This window comes from Puma concolor, chromosome E1 (assembly GCF_028749965.1).
Source record: "Puma concolor isolate L17-30 chromosome E1, mPumCon1.1.hap2, whole genome shotgun sequence".
NCBI classification, from domain to species: domain Eukaryota; kingdom Metazoa; phylum Chordata; class Mammalia; order Carnivora; family Felidae; genus Puma; species Puma concolor.
Genome location: NC_141680.1, coordinates 40503711 through 40518223, shown reverse-complemented (window position 1 = coordinate 40518223; position 14513 = coordinate 40503711). Strand labels below are relative to the sequence as shown.

The window sequence follows — 14513 nt, the reverse complement described above, 5'->3', positions numbered from 1 at the left end:
AAGGTGAAATAAGATAATATCACAGTTTCTTTTTAAAAGTTATGGGTCAGTCTTATTCTTGGGTGCTTTTTTTTTTTTTTTTTTTTTTTGAAGACTCATCTGTATTTTCTATTTGGTACACTTGAAAGTTGTCCTACCCTTGTTTTGGGTTTGTATCATGAACAAGCCCGTCCCAGTCTCTCAACCCGAGTCCAGAGGACCCTAAAGCCTCCTCTTTGAAGACAACCTGCTTTGATGATCTTCTCACTTTAGAAGCTAGATTCCACATTCTATACCCTCATAAGTTGTTTTCTGGGCATTTCCCAGAATTATACTGCAGGCAGTATAATAGTATTCATGTATATATGATCTATATGTAGTGTGATAAGGTCTACTTTTTTTCTTTGGCAGAAGTTAAAAAAAACACCAGAAGACATTTCACCCAAAGTAAAATAATATTTTCCATTAATGCCAGTAAAACTTGAGTTTTGGAAGCATAAGCAGGAGGGATTGGGATAAGAAATGAATTCGTTTTGGTTTTGCTGAAATGGTTCATGGTTCAAGTTTTAAAAGTTTGAAAGTTTCTACTTTTAGAGGATTTAAGCACCAGCAGATAGGTTGCAGAACTGCAGGGGGAAGGGGAGAGATAGAGCTGGACAAGTGGAAATTGCTTATCTTAGGTGATCAGCTAGGTTTTCTGTCATCTTCAGCCTGGTGGCTCTGAAATACCCTTGGGTGATAAGGACACAGCACAATGAGGTAGGGAGGCATTCAGGAAGCAGGGAGCAAGTGAAGAGGCAAGTTAGGAGGCCTTGGTCAGGAGCTGCAGGAGGGAGAGGCCAGCATAAAGGGCACAGAGGTGGGGCAGGGTGTCTGGGTCCCACATGTACTGGGGGCCCGATCTCTGCACTTCAAGTCCACTCAGCCCCACTAGGGCCTCTGTGAGGGTCAGTTCCTCCTCCCCAAGGGAGGAGAGCAGGTCAGGCTGCAGGGGGAAAACACCCTCTTTATCCTGTAGGAAATTCTGTTCCATTGTGCTCTCCACCTGCAAGGAACCAAAATAGCATGAAAAGAAAGAACTGGAAACGTCTCTTCCTTTCTCCTAACACATAACCACAAAGAGGGCTACCTTTTTCTTATTATAACTCCTTTCATTACATTACAACTCCATGTGGGCCTTTTTTGTTTTTTTAATGTTTATGTATTTTTGAAAGAGAGACAGAGTGTTAGCTGGGGAGGTGCAGAGAGAGAGGGAGACACAGAGTCTGAAATGGGCTCCAGGCTCTGAGCTGTCAGCACAGAGCTCAATGAGGGGCTCTAACTCATGAACCATGAGATCATGACCTGAGCTGAAGTTGGACGCTTAACCAACTAAGCCACTCAGGCTCCCCTCCATGTGGGCCTTTTAAAAGCTCTGTACAGGGGCGCCTGGGTGGCGCAGTCGGTTAAGCGTCCGACTTCAGCCAGGCGTCCGACTTCAGCCAGGTCACGATCTTGCGGTCCGTGAGTTCGAGCCCCGCGTCAGGCTCTGGGCTGATGGCTCAGAACCTGGAGCCTGTTTCCGATTCTGTGTCTCCCTCTCTCTCTGCCCCTCCCCCGTTCATGCTCTGTCTCTCTCTGTCCCAAAAATAAATAAACGTTGAAAAAAAAAATTTAAAAGCTCTGTACAGTGGCCAGTGCTTTTCTTTTTAGCCCTATTGTACAGATTCAGAGACATTAAGAGATTTGCCCACATCACTTGGCTGTGAATAAGCAAAACCAGAGTTTTCTGACGTCTCAAGCTGAAAAACTTAGATAATGGCACAAAATTTACTCTTCTACTTCTGGTTATAAAATAGCAAAAAAAAAAAAAAAAGGGAGAACACGGAGAAAAATGAGCGTGGGCATGAGCCCCTGTGATACGACAGAGGCCCTTCAGGACAGTCTGTCATTAGGCTCAGTCTGTGTCTTTCCACTGGTTCTAGCTGACTCCCTCCCAAACTCTCTCTAGCACCTGCTGTTTTTTCTCACCAGCTTTAGCTGCACGGGTAGGATCTTTTTCTCCATCGATTTTACCAGCAGCTTCTGTTGGGCTTCACTTAGCTCTGGAGGGAAAAGAAAAGCAGAGAAATGAGTGTGTGGTGTGGGTACGAAGGGGATTACAGACTCGAAATGGATGCCCTTCCAGAACGTCAGTGTTAGTTAATCCACACATTTATCCACGGTTGAATGCTTGCTGCTTTATGCTAGGCACCTTTGCTGGGCGTGTCAGCAAAGTCATACCCCTGCATTCAGGGAACTTGCAGTGTAGTGGAGAAGGCAAAGCCACGTGCAGTGACAATACAGGGTATTAAGGGAGCGATGGAACAATAGCCGAGGGGTCTATTTTGGTCTTGGCATTTGAGGGCAGACTTTTTAAGAGGACAAACATCTCAGCTTACTCCTGAAGGACTAGAGCATTTTTCTAAGGGGCAATGTTTCATGCAGAGGGAAGAAGAGAATTCAGGGCAAGATCAGAAGATGTTACTCTCTGAAATTAGAGCTAACAAATTTCAGAGTGCCTGGATGGCTCAGTCGGTCAAGGGTCTGACTTCAGCTTAGGTCATGATCTCACGGTTCGTGGGTTGGAGCCCCGCGTCAGTGCAGAGCCAGCTCGGGATTCTCTCTCTCTCTGCCCCTCCCCCACTCACGCTTTCTCGCTCTCAAAATAAATAATAAAATCAAATAAAGCTAACAAATTTTGATACAAAAGTGATGAGCTTAGCCATATGTAGAAATTTTAATTACGTGGCTGGTAAAGCTAGGGTTACTTCCCAACCTCTATTAGCAAGACTAGGCCACCTTCCCAGACTATTCAAGGTGCCCAAGTGATGCCTTAGGAAGGCAAACAATTTTTTAAAATTTTTGTTATTTTATTTTATTAAAACAATCTCTGTGCCCAACGTGGGACTTGAGCTCATGACCCCGAGATCAAGAGTCACATGCTGTACCAACTGAGTCATCCAGGCACCCCTATAACCAAATTCCTTAAATGTAGGTATATACTACTTAACTGTGGTATAATTTGCCTGGCATTCATTCATTCATTCATTCATTCATTTGTATATCTGGGGATTCATTCAGTGATTCATTCCTATCGCCGAAAATGTATATAAATGAAGACCTTATTCTCCATTTACCTGTTAGGGCTCCAAGGAAATAGAGGATGGCACCCATAGCCTCCTTTGATAGCAAGACATCTTTTGGGAGTGCCTCCAGGGTCACTTCATGTCCTTTGTCTAGAGCCCCTTCAAGCTGTGGGGAAAGGTGGGCAACTAAGTAAGATAACACAATGAAGGGGCCAAGCATAGTGCCTGGCACATAACAGTCCCTGGAGATGTGCTAACTCATGTCCTTGCTTCTTTATCAAGGTACAAAGTCATAAAAAGTACTGGACACCTTGGATTTCTTGGTCCCTGAGCCTTGGACTCTGGAAAGGAAATGTTCCAGTCCTCTTTCCAAGAAAAGGGCCTGCTGGCCTGCTGCCCACCCTCTGTCGTGCCTTGAGGGAATCTGCATCGTTTGCCCTTTTCCAGAGGAATGAGGGAGCAGTGGCCGCCTGGCAGTCTGGGGGGCACCTGGACATCCACCCACTGGAGGGAGACATCCACCTACTGTTAACTCCCCCTGCCAGTTGTGACACCCACACGTGTCTACCAGCAACCTTTCTCTGCGACCTCACCGTGAGTTCCAGGTCTTGTAGCTCCTTTTTCTTCCCGAGAAGTTTGCTGAGGGAGGTGAGCAGGGAGCTTTGCCCTACTTGGCTCAGCCTTTCCACTTCTTGGATCTCTCTTTGAACTTCTTCTTTTAGTGTCTTGAAGTCCTCAAGTTCCTCCCCTATTGGGATAGTAAACATGGTAAACAAACCATCTGCCATCTGGCAGCCTGCCCATTCAGTCAGCATTCTGCCTGCGGGGCTCCTTCACTCAGCCTCCCTCAAGTCCCTGTGCTCTGCTCCCAGCCTGAGCCTCGCCTCTCTTTCTTCTTGACCAAGGAACAGGATTGTGAAGTTTCTGCTAGCCTTACTTGTGGAAGGAGTTGTGGTGATGGTCTGGGCAAGGAGGTGGACCAGGACCCACATTAATATCTAAGGGGGGAGTTGATTGTCCCTGGGCTCTCAAGCCCCATTCTGCAGCAGTAGACAATTGATTCCCCTTTCTTCAAAACTCCAGCTAAAAGTTGAGAAGGAAAGTCTATTTCTCCTTCTTATGAATTAGTTGACAAAGAATGACTTTGGTGACTGAGTGAAGGCTAGCATGGATGGGTCTATATCCATGGACGTGGGTAGATCAAGGTTAGCTTGAATCTTGGCCTGACTCTCCAGGGGCCTCGCATCCTAAGAATATGTCCTGGAGAGTGGCTTCCTGGAAGTAGCTCCAATTACCAGGACCTGGGACTCAGCACTTCCCTTTCCCTCCCTTCACCCCACTGTCTTCATGCCAAAGTCATGGGAGAAACTTACAAAATTCCTTACCAGCATCAGATGCCAGGATAACTGAGGGGGAAAACAAAAAACAAGAATGTACTCCTCCGAAACAGTAGCCATACCCAGGGGATGACACATTAATGGGGGTTAGGAAATGTATCCTGTCTCCTGGGATATCCCAGCCATCTTAAGGCTCCACCTGCTCCATTTGTGGGAGGCAGGAATGGGGCAGGAGAGAAGCTAATGCAACGTGAAAAAGGGCTCCCGGATTGACTGAGTTGGCATCATGGTGACTCAGTGGCTCCCGTCCCGGGTGCTGGGTGTGGATGGCAGAGTTGCAGATGGGACAGGTTATAGCTAAGAAGGCCCTTTGAGGCATCAGACCACCTGGGTATCCTGCCCAAAGACTTCCCCCTTCCACCACTTTTTCCTAAGCTATTGGAATTTCTGCCACATTTCGGGGACAGTTGTTTGCCGAGACCTGCTCTGCCATGTTCCCCGTTGTCAGAAAAAGACTTGAGTTTTAAAAATCTGTGTCAAGAAAGTTGCAGCGAAATGAGAGGAAACACTTACGGGTGAGCTTCTCCTCTGGCTTTTCTGAAGACAGAAACAATGCACATATGTCACTATAAAACCTATTTGTGCTTTTTTATCTAGAGCGGATGTCAAGGTGGCTTTATCAGTGATCATTATAAAAACACACAGAGACTATGTTAGCTCGCCCCCCCCCCCCCAATTTGGGAACACACAATGCCTCCAAGTTTCATTTCTGCTTCCAGTGGTGCCTTCTGGTCTGTCTTTCTGGTTCTCTGTCTCTCTAGGGCAGTATTCATGTGCTTCTATCTGTCTTGCCTAAAGTTGGGGATAGATATTTTTGGGGACTTGGGAAACAAAACCAGGGGCTCCTTGGGGGACTATGGTATATGCTGTTAGAGGGTACAGGATTTTAGCAGATGATATCAGGGTTGGGCAGAAGATATGGGAAACCAGGTAGCAATTTCACTTACCTCCAGGAGGGAAGGTTTGCATGTTATCATTGTAGATATGTGGAATATCTGTAAAGGTGCAAGAGAGGGGAGAACAGGAGGACCTTTAACAGCTACCCACCTTCCCTTCTCCATTCTCAAGTCCATGGGCTCTGCTAAGGGCTAGGTAGGTCCCTGTCCCTAAATGCCTCACCTAACCCCCGATCTACCTCTATTGCTAGAAGAACCCTTTTCTTTCTCTGTAAATCCTTTCCCATGACAACACTATTTTCTGCCTTGCATCCTAGTACTGGTGTCTATGGATGTTTCTTCCACTGGCCACAGACTTCTTGAGAGCAGAGGCTGTGCTTGTTCATCTCTGTGTCCCCTTTCCCCAGCTAACGCAGTGCCTAGCACAGAGGAGATGCTCAGAACCCAGGGATTCCTTCACTTCCTCTCCAGAGCAACCTCTGCAGTTCTTTCCCCAGCAGGTGGGCCACATTACAGTACACTCCTGCACTATTCCCTGACTTGCCGCAAGACGGGACCGGGATGCCTTAGTACTAATGCGGGTAATTCTTGTCTTGAGGGGAGAATATGCCAGTGTCTGCTCACCCCACTCATCTTTGCCTTTGACCATCAGCTGTCTCACTCGAAAGGCCAGGATGCAGCCCTTGGGGATGGTTACGGCCTCCTTGTGGTTTATGGATCCCTAGGATCAGACAGTGAGGATTTATGAACCTGCAGAGATTCTGAGACATGGGGTGGGGGAGGGGGAAATGAGGAGATAAGAAGTTGAAAACCCTTTACTGGTGTCCCAGATTGTCTTTCCACCAGTCTGGACTTCATGGAATGAGCTTCAAAGCTCTTTTGCATCATCCCACTAACAATCTCTATCTCTCTTCCTGGTTCAGACACATGAAGGAAGTGGCCAGACCTGCTCCGTCACCTGCCTGTGCATCTCTGTCCCACCTGAGAGCTTCCACAGGCCCAGGTGCCTTCTTCCTCTTCGCCATCTGTCTTGTGCTCATCTCCTCTGAGAAGCCTTCCATGACTAATCCTACTCTTAGCTCCAACTCATCCCTTGAAGATTTATACAAACTAGATTTAGGTATGTAGACCATTACTTATTTATGTCGAATTTTCTAAGCCTGTGTTCTCTGGGCTTTAACCTGTGTGTCTCCTCCATGAGACTGAGAACTTTCTAAGAGCAAGGATGTCTCTCCTGTACGTTGGGAGCACCATGAGGGAAAATCCATGACTATGAGTTTCCCCTTCCTTGATAGCTCCCTGTGGCGTTTGGCACAGGGATCTACCCACCCAGGGCACCCTTGCCAGAGAGAGGATTTGTGTCTGGCCGACAGGAGCCTGAATCTTGAAAAGCAGGAAGAACGAGGGGGTTCTTTTTAGTATCCTGGGTGGGCACCGATGAGGTAAAGTTAATGTGTTAACGCAGCCTCTAAAGAGAGGCTAAATGTAAGTGTGTGTGCGCGTGTGTGAACCAAACCTGTAGTCCCAACGGGGCGAAGAATGGGAGGGAGAAGCAACCCTCCGCCTTGCCAGCTCTCTCCAGAGTGACCTCCTGCACGGTCTCCACCACCTCCATCACCACATACAAGTTCTCCCCTCGGTTTCGCATCTCCTTCAGGAACGGGTGCTCAGCTGACAGCTTCCTGTGGCAGAGGAAGCATTAAGGAATCAGCCAGAACCTCTCCAGGCATGGGCCATGAGCTTCTCTTTTCTTCGGTCATTCCCAGGAGCTAGGCATGGTGGCGTCAGGGAAAGGGTGAGGACTCTGGAGTAAGACCGAGGCTGAAGCCCAGATCTCCAGCTTACTAGCAGAGCAGTTACTTTTGAGTCTTGGGCGCCTCATCTATAAAATGAGGATAATTACCCTTCCCTGCAGAGTTGCTGAGAGGGAAACTGGGAAATCAGCTGGCACAGCTTCTGGCCCGGAACAGGCCCCTCTGGTTGCTCTTTCCCCCTTTTCCCTCTGCCTTGGGGTGCCTTCCCCTCTCTCCCCCCAACCCCGTTCTTAGCCCTGTTCATCTCTCCGAGGGTCCTTTGTCCCCATCTCTCATCCTGTCTCTGCTATTAACCCTAGTTCCTTTGACCCCATTTGCTTGCCCACATAAACGTGTGCTTTGATCTTTCTACTCCCTCAAATTACCATTCCATTTCTTTCCTTCACTTCTTTGGCAAGTATCTGGAAAGCTACGCCCATACACAGTCTTTACTTCCTGTCCACTCCTAAATTCTTTTATAATTTGGCTTCTCATTCTCCTCCTCCACTGAAATCCCAACGACCTCCTGCCCACCAAATTCAAAGACCTTCCCTAACTCTGCACAACACTGACCCCTGCTGGCCAAAACCTCCCTGTGACTCTGTCTCCGGGGCTTCCAGTCCCACTGTGCCACCCTGCTTCTGCTCCCACCCTTTGGGCTTCTGATTCCTATCCGTTCTGTCTACATGTCCTGTGTTAGTTTCTTTGGTTCCCTAAAATTTTACATTCTCTAAGATTCTGTTCTCAGTTCTTTGCTGTCTGAACTCTCTCGAACATCCTCCCCTGCCCCCAACCCCCTTCCTATAGTTTTCATCTTTATATGGCTCACCACCACACAGGGATCTTCACCTGACTTCTCTCCTGAGCTCTGGGCCCTCATTTCTAACTGCCTTAAAATTTTTCTTTTAGGGGCACCTGGGTGGCTTGTCGGTTGAGCATCTGACTCTTGGTATAGGCTCAGGTCATGATCTCATGGTTTCGTGAGTCTGAGCCCTGTGTGGGGTTCCGTGCTGACAGCGCGGAACCTGCTTGGGATTCTCCGTCTCCCTCTCTCTGCCCATCCCCCCACTCACGCTGTATCTGTCTGTCTCAAAATAAATAAATAAACTTAAAATTTTTTCTTTTAAACTTGAGATATAATTGACATATAACATCATATTGGTTTTAGATGTCCAACATCTGCAATGCAGTGTCGTTAACTGTGGCCCCTCAGCTAATGTCTCACTGGACCCGCAAACTCAAAACGTCCAAAAGGGACTTACAATCTTTCTCTCCAAATACACTTCTAAAATCAGGCTTCTTGTTTCTGTTAATGTCATCACTTGGGTCAAATCTTAGAGTTATCTTTTTAAAATTCTCACGTATTTAATTAATTAATTAATTTTGATAAAAGTTGTATACGCTTAAGGTATATGACATGGTTTTTTTAAGTTTATTTTTTTAGTAATCTGTACACCTAATGTAGGGCTTGAACCCACAACCCCAAGATCAAGAGCTGCACGCTCTTCCGACTGAGCCAGCCAGGTGCCCCACAACATGTTTCGATGGACATATACATAGAGAAATGATTACTACAGTTGAGCTAATTAACATATCCATCTCCTTACATAGTTACCGTTTTGTGTGTGTGTGTGTGTGTGTGTGTGTGGTGAGAGCACCTGATATCTACCCTCTTAGCAAATTTCCAGTGTACAGTATAGAGTTATGAACTGTCGTCATCCTGCTGTACATCGGATCTCCATCTTTGACGAAACCTTCTCCCTCACCCTGCAGTCGGCTGTCAAGTCCAGTCTATTCTGTCACCCCAGAGGTCCCCCAGCCCCAACGGTTCCCCCCTCTTTATTCTGGCTGCTCTTCCCTCATTTTATATCTCAGATCCTCATTTTGTATCTCAGATGGACAATGGAACGGTGTCTTGCCTAGTCTGCCTCCTTCCAACTCCTGTCCCTCCTCCTCTAGCTTCCTTTCATGTGGCCAGATTAATCATGACACATCAAGGTGTCATCAGGGTCCCCCTGAAGCCTACAGAATAGTTCCACCTCCTTGACCAGACACCTGGGCCCTCCATGGTCTAGGCCTCCCTACCACCTCCCACTTGCTCTACTCTTACCTTTTCTGCTCCTGCCAAACCAGCTCTTCATTCTCCCTAGAGGTTCTGAGGTTTCTCACCCATGTGCCTTTGTAATGTCCTTCTCCCAGACTTGCATGTTCAATTTCTACTCATCCTTCAAAGCCTAGATCATGGGCTGCCTCCTCTGAAGTCCTTGTTCATTTCCCCAGCCAGAAGTCCCTCTGGCCTGCCACAAAACTCAGGCAAAGTCCTCCTATGGCACTTACTACTTCTCACCTTGGATTGATTATAGTCACTGTTGTACATCTCTCCTGCCCCCAACTCCTAGATTGCAAGGTTCTTGGACAAAGATGTCCTAGTGCACCCTGGCACCTAGTAGGGTATTTTGCACTCAGTGAGACTATATAAATATTTACTGGGTGACTTTCTAAGCACCCCAGCCCTTCCTTCCTGCCTCCCCAGTCCTCATCTCCTTCTTTCAACCACTACTTAACTAACTTAAAAGTTAGTTCCCTGTCAAGCCAAACATCTGAGATGTCCAGACTACCACATCGACATGGCATCTGCCACACCCCTTGTGTTGCTGGGGCAGCATTCCCGAGGGCACCTGGTGTGTGGATGGGACTGAGCAGATGGCTTGATTTATGGGAGCAGAACTCTGTGCTCAGGCTTCACTAGGGAGCAGTTAAGACCCTTTCCTTTTTTAGTGTATTTTATAGAGTCATAGTTTAGGAAGGAGCCCTAGAGATTTTCGTTGAACCCCATCATTTTTCAGGAAAGAAAACTGAGGTTCTGAGAGGACAAGTGATTTTTCCAAGGTCACACGGCAAGTTAATGTGACCATACGCATCCTCATGTGTGTATATGATAGTAGGGGGGTGGTACTGGAGGTAGCGGAAGGATGGGGGGAATGGTTAGGGAATGGCCCGGAGGCACTCATGGGCCAGAAGGGTCATATTCAAGAGCTCTCCTGTGGTGACCACATAGGTGAAGGTCAGTGTGAAGGCCCTGCCCTTTAGCTCAGGGCCCAAAGCACCCTTTCCAGGCACCACCCACCCCATCCTGATAGCCCTCCAGCCCTTTCATTCTCACCTCTCCTGGTGCAAGGTCTCCAGAGCCTTGGGAGCCACACTGAGTGTCTGGACCTCCAGGGTACTGCTTCTGGACAGCCCTGCAGTCCCCGTCACCTTGACTGTCTTTGGCATGTCCACTTCTCCCTCCACTCGGGCATCCAGCATATTCTTAAAGCTAAAGTTCCCAGAGTCTGTTGGATCTGCAGGAGAGAGAAGATGAAAGGGGCCAGGCTGGCAGGCGTTCCTCTTCCCTCGCCTTCTGGAAGAACTTTGGGCTACAGGACACCAAACCACATCTGGGCAGAGGGAGCTTTGGGCTCCTCCTCACAAGCCAGTGCCTGGCCCCACCCCTCCATCCTCAACCCCGTGTCCAGACTAACCTGAAGGTGAGCTGCCAGGCTCAAGCACATCCAGGAGGGTGTAGTCAGTGCGGACATATCGGGCACCCCAGAAGAGAGTGCTCTTTCTCTTCCTCAGCACCAGGCAGAAGGGATGGAAGCGCTTGAAGTCTATGAGGCTGTCAAGGGGTGTCAGGTCCCCTCTAGGGTTTAGCTGTCTGGCCAGGGCCCGGGTGACATTTTCAAATATGGTCATTTTCTCTGTGGGGGGTGGGGGGAGACAGGAGAGTGACAAGTTGGGAGACCAGGACATGGGAAGGCCCCTGCAGAGAGAGATGGGGCTCAGGGTGTATGTGGGGGGTGGGGCTTCAAGATGCCTGGATTCTAGGAATGTCAGAGCTGAAAGGAACTAAAGGAGTCTTCTCTTTACGACGAGGAGACACAGCCCCGAGAGCTGAGACAACTTGCCCGAAGTCACAGGGCTGCTTAGAGAAGCCAGGCCTTCCCTCTGTTTGCCAAGGGCTCTTTGCTCACCCTGTATTCATTTTCTTCATGGACTCGGAGCCTGGCTAGAGCATTTCATTAGTGCTGCAAGTAAAGTTCCTCTCATACAGCTGTGCCCACCTCGTCTTCCCCAGAGAACTGTGACAGCGGGGACCTGGGATGCCAGGGAAGGAGGCAGCCACCACTGGTGCCGAGGGCCTGAGGAGGCAGATGCTGTTTACCTGCCCCGGTTGTCCTTTCTTTGGGTGGGGGGTCACTTCCCTGTACCCTGTACTTCCCTTGTGCCCACCTCCTGGTTCTTGGGCGCGAGTAGACCCACTTCCCTCCAGGTGCTACCCAATACACCCAGGCATTTGCCTTTGCTCCCTCTGCTTATAATACGCCCCCTTCCAATCCCTATTCATTAAGATTCATTTTGGGTCACCTCTTTGGTAACTCCCTTCTCACTCCTCTCCAGGCAGCTGGTGACTCTATCCTGTGTCCCCAAAGCACTTTGTACATGCCCTTCCGAAACACCTGCAATGTCATGTTGTGATCTGTGCACCTGACTCTCGCCTACTTGATTGTGGCCTCCCAGAGGGCAGGAAATGGGTCTTAGTCATCCCTGTAGCATCAGCACCAAGCACAGTGCCTGGTGCAGACCTGGAGCTTGGCAAATGTGTGTGGAAACAATGAATGAAGAAATGAATGAATGTGGCCCTGGGAGGCACATACTGGGGTGAGAGGGCCCTGGAGAATGTGGGGTTTGCAAGAGCCTGACCTTCAGAGTCTTAGGTTTCTGTCTTTGAGGTTCAAGTCCAGGTGCTTTGGCTGGGTGGCCAGCTGGCACAGCTGGATTATTCCTGTGGCTTTAAGAGGACACAGCAGCTGGCCTGGAACTGCCTCACAGCCCCCTTGGGCACCTCACAGAGTCAGGGAAGCAGGAGGCACACGTACAGGTGCATGGGACCAGCCTGCCAACTGCATGGGCTCCAGTGTGCCTTTTTTACTCCTCATTCCTGGAAGGGCCAGGCCAGACCAACCTCCTGGGGCCAGCCAGATGCCTTTGGGAAGGGATCAGGTGAGTGCTGTCTCCTCCTCACCAGAGAGGAGCTCACAGGACCACTCCTCACTTCTCTCTCCAAGGCCTATGAAGACACCTACCCCCCAGGGCTCTAGGGGACTTCTAGGCCCTTCTCTTCCCACCCATGTTCTTGTTCATCCCTAGAACACCCCCCACCTCCCCTGCTGTCATCAGGCTCTTACCAGAGAGCAGTTCTAGGTTCTGTCCAGCAGCCGGCTCTCAGTCTGTAGGTTGAGAGAGTGACTATCCCTCACCAGGACAGGCTGCCGCTTTATGCTTCTCTGGAGGCAAGGATGTAGGCTTCCAGGGACCCCGCCTGCCCCAGTGACCCCACCCCTATCCTGCTCTACTTCCAGGAGAACAGCATCAACCTGTTCCACGTGTGCCCTGCCCCGGGCCCTGGGCCCTGGCCTCCTGAGGGCTGAGGGGGTGGGGAGCTGCCAGACAGGTGCCAGCGTGGGTGGAGGGAGCCAGACCAGATAGAGGTGGCCACTGAAGGTTGGCTTCATGGGCAGAGAGGAGAGGAAAGAAGGCACGTTTGGGAGAGGGGCAACAGAGAGGCAGTGGGAGGTGTGCGTGCAGGTGTGATGAAGGCGGCATCTCTGTTCTGTCATCATTGTGGTCATCAGGAAGTATGTAGGATACATGGTAAGGCCTTGTGGGCATGATAAAGGGATAAGAAACCCCGTGTGTCCACAGATCCCAGCAGAAAGAGCAGCTGAGAAGCTGTCCCGCATCTCTCTGCTGGTCTGCCTGCACATCACTCCCTCCCTCCCTTGGTTTTTGCTGCATATACATATCTGTGGCGCTGCTAGCTGCCTGTGCTTGTGTAGGCAGAGATGTAGATAGACCAAGGGGTTTCCTGCTGCTCTGTGTTCAGCGTGCCTGCTCCTCATGGAGTATCGTACCCACACTTACACGCACATGCACAGGCAGAGGCAGAGCGGAATTAGTGGCAAGGCTATAGAGCATGTCTGCTTCGGGAGTTGTTCTTAAGTCTGTGCCTAGAAGGAATTTCAAAAGGGACTTTACACACCTGGTTGGGTTTCTAGATGACAAATCAAGACATTTCCAAGCAAGACTCCTTTAGTGTTGGGACACGAGTCAACGTCTGCATGCGTATATAACCTGAATACAACTGAGTCTGTTTTCATGCTCTAACTTTGAGGCTCTCCTCAGTACCACTCATCCAATAGGAAATGCAGCCTTGAAAACCACGAAGGCAAGTTATATGTTTATTGAAAGTTTTCTTCTTTTTAAAAAAAAACTTTTTTTAAAAGTTAATATATTTTGAGGGAGAGAGAGAGTGAGTGTGAGCAAGAGGGGCAGAGAGACAGGGAGAGAGAGAATCTCAAGCAGGCTCCATATGCTCAGCGCAGAGCTCGACATGGGACTCGAACCCATGAACTGTGATGTCATGACCTGAGCTGAAATCAAGAGTTGGATGCTTGGGGCGCCTGGGTGGCGCAGTCGGTTGAGCATCCGACTTCAGCCAGGTCACGATCTTGCGGTCCGTGAGTTCGAGCCCCGCGTCAGGCTCTGGGCTGATGGCTCAGAGCCTGGAGCCTGTTTCTGATTCTGTGTCTCCCTCTCTCTCTGACCCTCCCCCGTTCATGCTCTGTCTCTCTCTGTCCCCCCCAAAAATTAATAAACTTGAAAAAAAAAAAAAGAGTTGGATGCTTAACCGATTGAGCCACCCAGGCACCCACCCTGTCTGGAGGTTTTCTTGAGGGGCTGGTGGTTAATGGGGGAGATCGGACCACACCACACTCAGCAAAACTCCCTAAAAACTGAATTACAACTCTGTCTCCAAAGTCTCATTCAATATGACAAATGCTCCCAAATCTCTCTGTGTCATAAAACAAAACCTTCTGGGTCTCTAGTCCCTGCCCCCTATCTTCTGGCTCACCTTCCTTCCTGTACCCCAGACCTCTCTTGTGGGGCCATCTACCACTTCCTCCTTCAACAGCTCCAACCAAGGGCTTGGCTGTGTGGGAAGGCTGTCTTTAGTCATTCAGTCTCTGTCACATGGGCGCATGTGTGCAGAAATAGGTGTATGTGCTATATTCTTTCCATCTCTACCTGTTTTCCTGGTTCTTCCTGGATTTCCATCTCTTCCTTTCTGTGGCTCTTAATCACTGCATTGATGTGACTGATGCCACTGCAATCCAGCATATAGTCCTGGGCTGTGCAGTCTCTCAAACTTTATTTATTTTTATTTTTTAAAAGTTTTTTTTTTTTAATTTATTTTGAGAGAGAGATAGCAAGTGGGAGAGGGGCAGGGAGGGAGGG

The 14513-nt window shown here is 49.1% G+C and overlaps 1 protein-coding gene and 1 long non-coding RNA gene across 4 annotated transcripts in view; one reads left to right on the top strand and one right to left on the bottom strand.

Annotated features, from left to right (window-relative positions):
- LOC147574345 (uncharacterized) overlaps nt 1-14513 on the top strand; it is a 31839-nt gene that overhangs the window by 2982 nt on the left and 14344 nt on the right. For both annotated transcript variants that reach the window (XR_015244145.1, XR_015244144.1), the window contains exon 3: nt 6303-6499. This is a non-coding gene — a long non-coding RNA (uncharacterized LOC147574345). The remainder of the gene's footprint in view (nt 1-6302; nt 6500-14513) is intronic.
- GSDMA (gasdermin A) lies at nt 416-12522 on the bottom strand. Of its 2 annotated transcripts, none has more exons than XM_086687220.1 (12): nt 12404-12522; nt 10697-10915; nt 10336-10516; nt 6896-7061; nt 6004-6100; nt 5431-5478; nt 4997-5020; nt 4460-4492; nt 3680-3834; nt 3138-3252; nt 1990-2063; nt 416-1024 (listed from the first exon to the last, which is right to left on the bottom strand). In XM_086687220.1, exons 2-12 carry the CDS (start codon nt 10908-10910, stop codon nt 782-784), a joined length of 1350 nt encoding a protein of 449 aa, XP_086543346.1. In that variant the 5' UTR covers nt 10911-10915; nt 12404-12522; the 3' UTR covers nt 416-781. The 2 variants fall into 2 exon arrangements, with proteins under 2 accessions (XP_086543346.1, XP_025773357.1); XM_025917572.2 differs by having other exon boundaries at nt 4472-4492.

What these genes read in the sequence shown, in the direction of transcription:
- GSDMA (XM_086687220.1), bottom strand. Translation starts at nt 10,910, where the DNA reads ATGACCATATTTGAAAATGTCACCCGGGCCCTGGCCAGACAGCTAAAC. An exon ending in TGATGCTGGTAAGGAATTTT is followed by an intron (nt 3,835 to 4,459) that starts GTAAGTTTCTCC and finishes CTATCCCAATAG; the next exon opens with GGGAGGAACTTGAGGACTTC. An exon ending in TACCCGTGCAGCTAAAGCTG is followed by an intron (nt 1,025 to 1,989) that starts GTGAGAAAAAAC and finishes GGTTCCTTGCAG; the next exon opens with GTGGAGAGCACAATGGAACA.